This window comes from Helianthus annuus, chromosome 4 (assembly GCF_002127325.2).
Source record: "Helianthus annuus cultivar XRQ/B chromosome 4, HanXRQr2.0-SUNRISE, whole genome shotgun sequence".
Lineage (NCBI taxonomy): Eukaryota > Viridiplantae > Streptophyta > Magnoliopsida > Asterales > Asteraceae > Helianthus > Helianthus annuus.
The window spans coordinates 31,657,550-31,661,906 of record NC_035436.2 but is presented as its reverse complement, the minus strand read 5'-3'; the positions used below and the strand labels follow the sequence as shown (position 1 = coordinate 31,661,906).

The window sequence follows — 4,357 nt, the reverse complement described above, 5'->3', positions numbered from 1 at the left end:
CTTTGCCATGTGTTAGCTTGGCCCAAGAGTGGACTGCTGATGTGAATCACCCTTGTAACTCAATGATTAGTAATTAATTAATCTAGTCAATGCTAACTAACATTCTTGAAACCTTATATAAATGGCATAAACAGGTTCCATTGTTCCTCAAGTCTCCCAATCATTTCAAAACTTTATCTCATTATCAAAAGTACAAGAAAAAAAAAAAGATGGAGTCTTTTGGAAACTTCTTTAATGAAGAATGGCACACTTTAGGCAAGATGTTTAGTGGTGATGAAGGGTTAATGTCAAGTTGTGATCTTGGCTTAAACTTTGAAATTCCTAACATCTTTTTGAATGTTAGTGATGAATCTAGCAATGTTGACTCATTTGAGCATTTAGTTAATGCTTCTGATGATGTTAACCCTAATTTCCACCATTCTTTCTCTAAAGAAAAGAGCTTTAGTGGCAGTGATGCTAGCAATGGCTCAATCCCCCTTTCATACCCATATCAAGAAAGTTTCCCATTTTGTCCTTCTAATGTTCATCTTCCACTATCACATGATGTGTGTGATCAATCCATCAAATTTCATATGATGAATGAGATGAACAACTCATGCATACCAACCCAAGTGTTTTCTGATGGAAGTCTCTACTTGACACAAGATCTAGCAGCAGAAAAGGTTAGAATGGAGAATTCACTTGTTTCGAATTGCGAAAACCCTCTCAAGAGGAAGCATGTAACATCCGATTTGCGGGATGCAATGGATGATGAAGTCAACAATCAAAAAACTGATAAGAACCCGAAGAAAAGAGTTCGTGTTTCCAAAGAGATTGTAAGTATATTATTTTATGTGTCATTGTGAGAATGTGGAATCTATTGTTTATCTTCAAGAACATATGATAACATAAAATATTATTCCCATTGAAGACAATCTTACAGAATCTTTATATGTATTTGATATTTATAGAAAACTAAGACGAATGCGCAATCAAAGAAGAACCAGCAGATGAATCAGGACACAGAAAATGCAAACAACAATAATGGGGAGAGGAATGGACAAAGTTCTAGTTCTTGTAGCTCAAGTGATGATTGTAATGGGTCTCAAGACATGGACGGCACGGCTAACCCGAATGTAAAGACGAGAGCCAGTAGAGGCACTGCGACTGATCCACAAAGCCTCTACGCAAGGGTAAGTATTATATTTATTCTTAAAAGTTTTGTTTGTCCAAGAAAAAAAAACAATGTTTTTAGAACCAGACCAGACAACGCGGACGCCTTACTGGCTGGACTAGATGTTCGGTCTAGGGGTGATAACACTGGATAAACAAATAATTACCAAATCTCAGTATGTCATATAATAATCTAACTGGGATCTTGTTAATTTGCAGAAAAGAAGAGAGAGGATAAATGAGAGATTGAGAATCCTTCAGAACCTTGTACCAAATGGTACAAAAGTTGACATTAGCACAATGCTTGAAGAAGCAGTGGAATATGTGAAGTTCTTGAAGCTTCAAATTCAGGTAATTAAGAATAACAATTTTAAAATAAAATAATCTTTCATCTATAATATCATATAATTCTGTTTTCAGTTACCATCAACTAACTATAATTTTCTACTTTTCTTGTAGTTGTTGAGCTCAGATGACATGTGGATGTATGCTCCTATAGCTTACAATGGAATGAACATGGGCCTCTACCAGAATATTACACCAAATCTAAAAATTTGATTAGTTTGGGATTTTAGTTAATTACTGATGCTAAATAAAAAAGAAGATGAAAAATATTGAATAATTACATAAACTATGACTTGTAAGTTTTTATTATGTAACTATAAGATTTATACATACTAAATGTTAAACCGTAATTATTGGATTAGTGATATTTGGATCATATATTACATAACTTCTTGCATCTTCCTGTTCTTGATCATATATTAATGTTATTTGGGTATTCAAATAATATTTGTCAGATTTGAATGTGAATATGTGATTATCCAATTTACAGATAATCTATGAATACAAATGCCAGTTCCAGGCTTTGATATTTACGAATACAGAAATAAATTAGATATTAGATTCCAAAATTTGTGTATAGATATAAATATAGCAAAATACATACTAAACTGAACAGATTACTACATGCATACAACACAGAAAAATATTCATATCTTATACTATATTATAATACATGAGTGAGAATCATTTTAAGATACCCAAAAAATAAAGAACTTTTTTTCTCTTAATTTATAAATACACCCTTAAAATAAGGGTAAATTGGTCTTTTAAACAATAATTATATCTTAGCCCCTCATCTTATTATACTTAAATCCATGAGTTTTAACACAATAATGGGTAATTAGTCACTCTTTTCCTCCTCCACAACAAACTTATAATTATTATATGTATTCTTGTCATATCTTATAAATTATAATGTTTTAAAAATGAAAAAGTACCGTGACGACCTACTCATTTTTGTTGACATTTCTATAGTTGTCTTAGTCAATATTGACGTGTGAATTAAAAGGTACATATAGACAGACGATGCCTTATTGTACAAGTTATTAAAGCCCAACGTACTTTGTCATTAATGTTTAATAGCTATAGAATGTCAAGTGACTAAATACCGTCAATTTAATCCTCTCATCTATATTACACTTTAATCTCTAATCTTTAACAAAATAATAGATAATTATTTAGTACTTACGCTTTATCCCCTTATAAAAAAAAAAACTAATTCCCCCACGGTCGTAAATTTTTGGCACGTTAATATATTTTTTTTTAAATTACACCATATAAAGTATTCTATTCTCTTTAATTTGAGTATAGTATTGTTATAGTTTTTTTAATTAAAAAAATTGATAAATTTTTGGCACGTTAATATTTTTTTTCAATTACACCATATAAAGTATTTTATTCTCTTTAATTTGAGTATAGTATTGCTATAGTTTTTTTAATTAAAAAAATTGATAGGTTACGTGATTAACAGTGTCTAAGGGTGAGTAATAATTGAATCGATAACCGAAACTGAACTGAAATCAATCAAAAACTGAATTAACATAAAACTGATTAGCCGAAACCCCAATTAACAAAAAACGGTTATCGATTTTTTTGTACCCTCATTTAACCAAAATTAACTAAACCGAACCATTCATGTTTTCATATATTTCTAGTTTTTAATCCTTCGGTTCATGTATTTCATATTTATACCCTATTTTATGTATTTATACTTCCATTTCATGTATTTATACCTAAATTTCATGTATTTCTAATCAAAAGTTTTAGCCCAAGTTTGGTTTTAACTATTAACTGAAACTAAATGAATCAAACCGAAATTTGTCAATCTAACTAAATAAACCAAACCGATTAACTGAAAACGGATTGGTTAATAAAATAGACTAATCGATGACCTCGATTTTGATTGAAGATAATAATCTAACCAATCGAACAATGCGCACTGTGGCAATGTCTGTGTTTCCCGCCACATCGGGCACCCATTGTTTATTAACCAAAATCGGTTATCGGTGAGCAATAACTAAATCGTTAACCTAAACCAAACCGAAAACATACGAAACTGAATCAAAATCAACCAAAAACTGAATTACTGAAAACCGAATTAACCAAAAATCGGTTATCAAAATTTGCTGAACCGAACCGAATCATTCATATTTTCATATATTTCTAGGTTTTTTTACCTCCAGTTCATATATTTTATATTTTATATCTCCATTTCACACATTTATACTTTCAATTCATGTATTTATACCTCAATTTCATAGATTTATAAGCAAAAGTTTTAGCCCAACTTTCGCTTTTGTTATTAACTGAAATTAAATGAACCAAACAAAAAACCGTTAATCTAACCGAATAACCCGAAGTGATTAATCGAAAACATATTGGTTAATAAAATAGACTAATCGATGACTTTGGTTGAGGATAATAACCAAACCGACCGAACCATGCACAACACAATGAAACGGATTCCTCGATTACTTCGTTTTTATGTATATCTATCACATTGATGCTACAATAAACATTATATAAATAAGAAAACTACCAACGAGTATCGCAATGCGATGTGTCACTCCTGCCGCATCGTGCGGGCATCCTGCTAGTAGGGATGTGCATGGGTCGGTTTAGTTCGGTTTTGACCAAAAACCATAACCATAACCGATCGGTTATGGTTATTCGGTTTTGATGGTTATAGCCGGTCGGTTATGGGTGGTTAACGATGTATTTAGCTTAGCTAAAAATAGCTTAATTTTTTTAACATGAAATAAATTGTTATTGCATATTTGTATATATTAGTATACTACATAGCATTAAAAAATATATATAATCTATAATATTAATACCAATTATTATCGAATATTCAAAT

The 4,357-nt window shown here is 30.8% G+C and overlaps 1 protein-coding gene across 1 annotated transcript; it reads left to right on the top strand.

Moving 5' to 3' along the window:
• The first annotated feature begins 259 nt into the window (after positions 1–259).
• LOC110934553 (transcription factor RSL3) lies at positions 260–1,847 on the top strand. Its single transcript, XM_022177521.2, has 4 exons — positions 260–815; positions 951–1,172; positions 1,372–1,503; positions 1,612–1,847. Exons 1-4 carry the CDS (start codon positions 261–263, stop codon positions 1,708–1,710), a joined length of 1,008 nt encoding a protein of 335 aa, XP_022033213.1. The 5' UTR covers position 260; the 3' UTR covers positions 1,711–1,847.
• Positions 1,848–4,357: the final 2,510 nt, after the last annotated feature.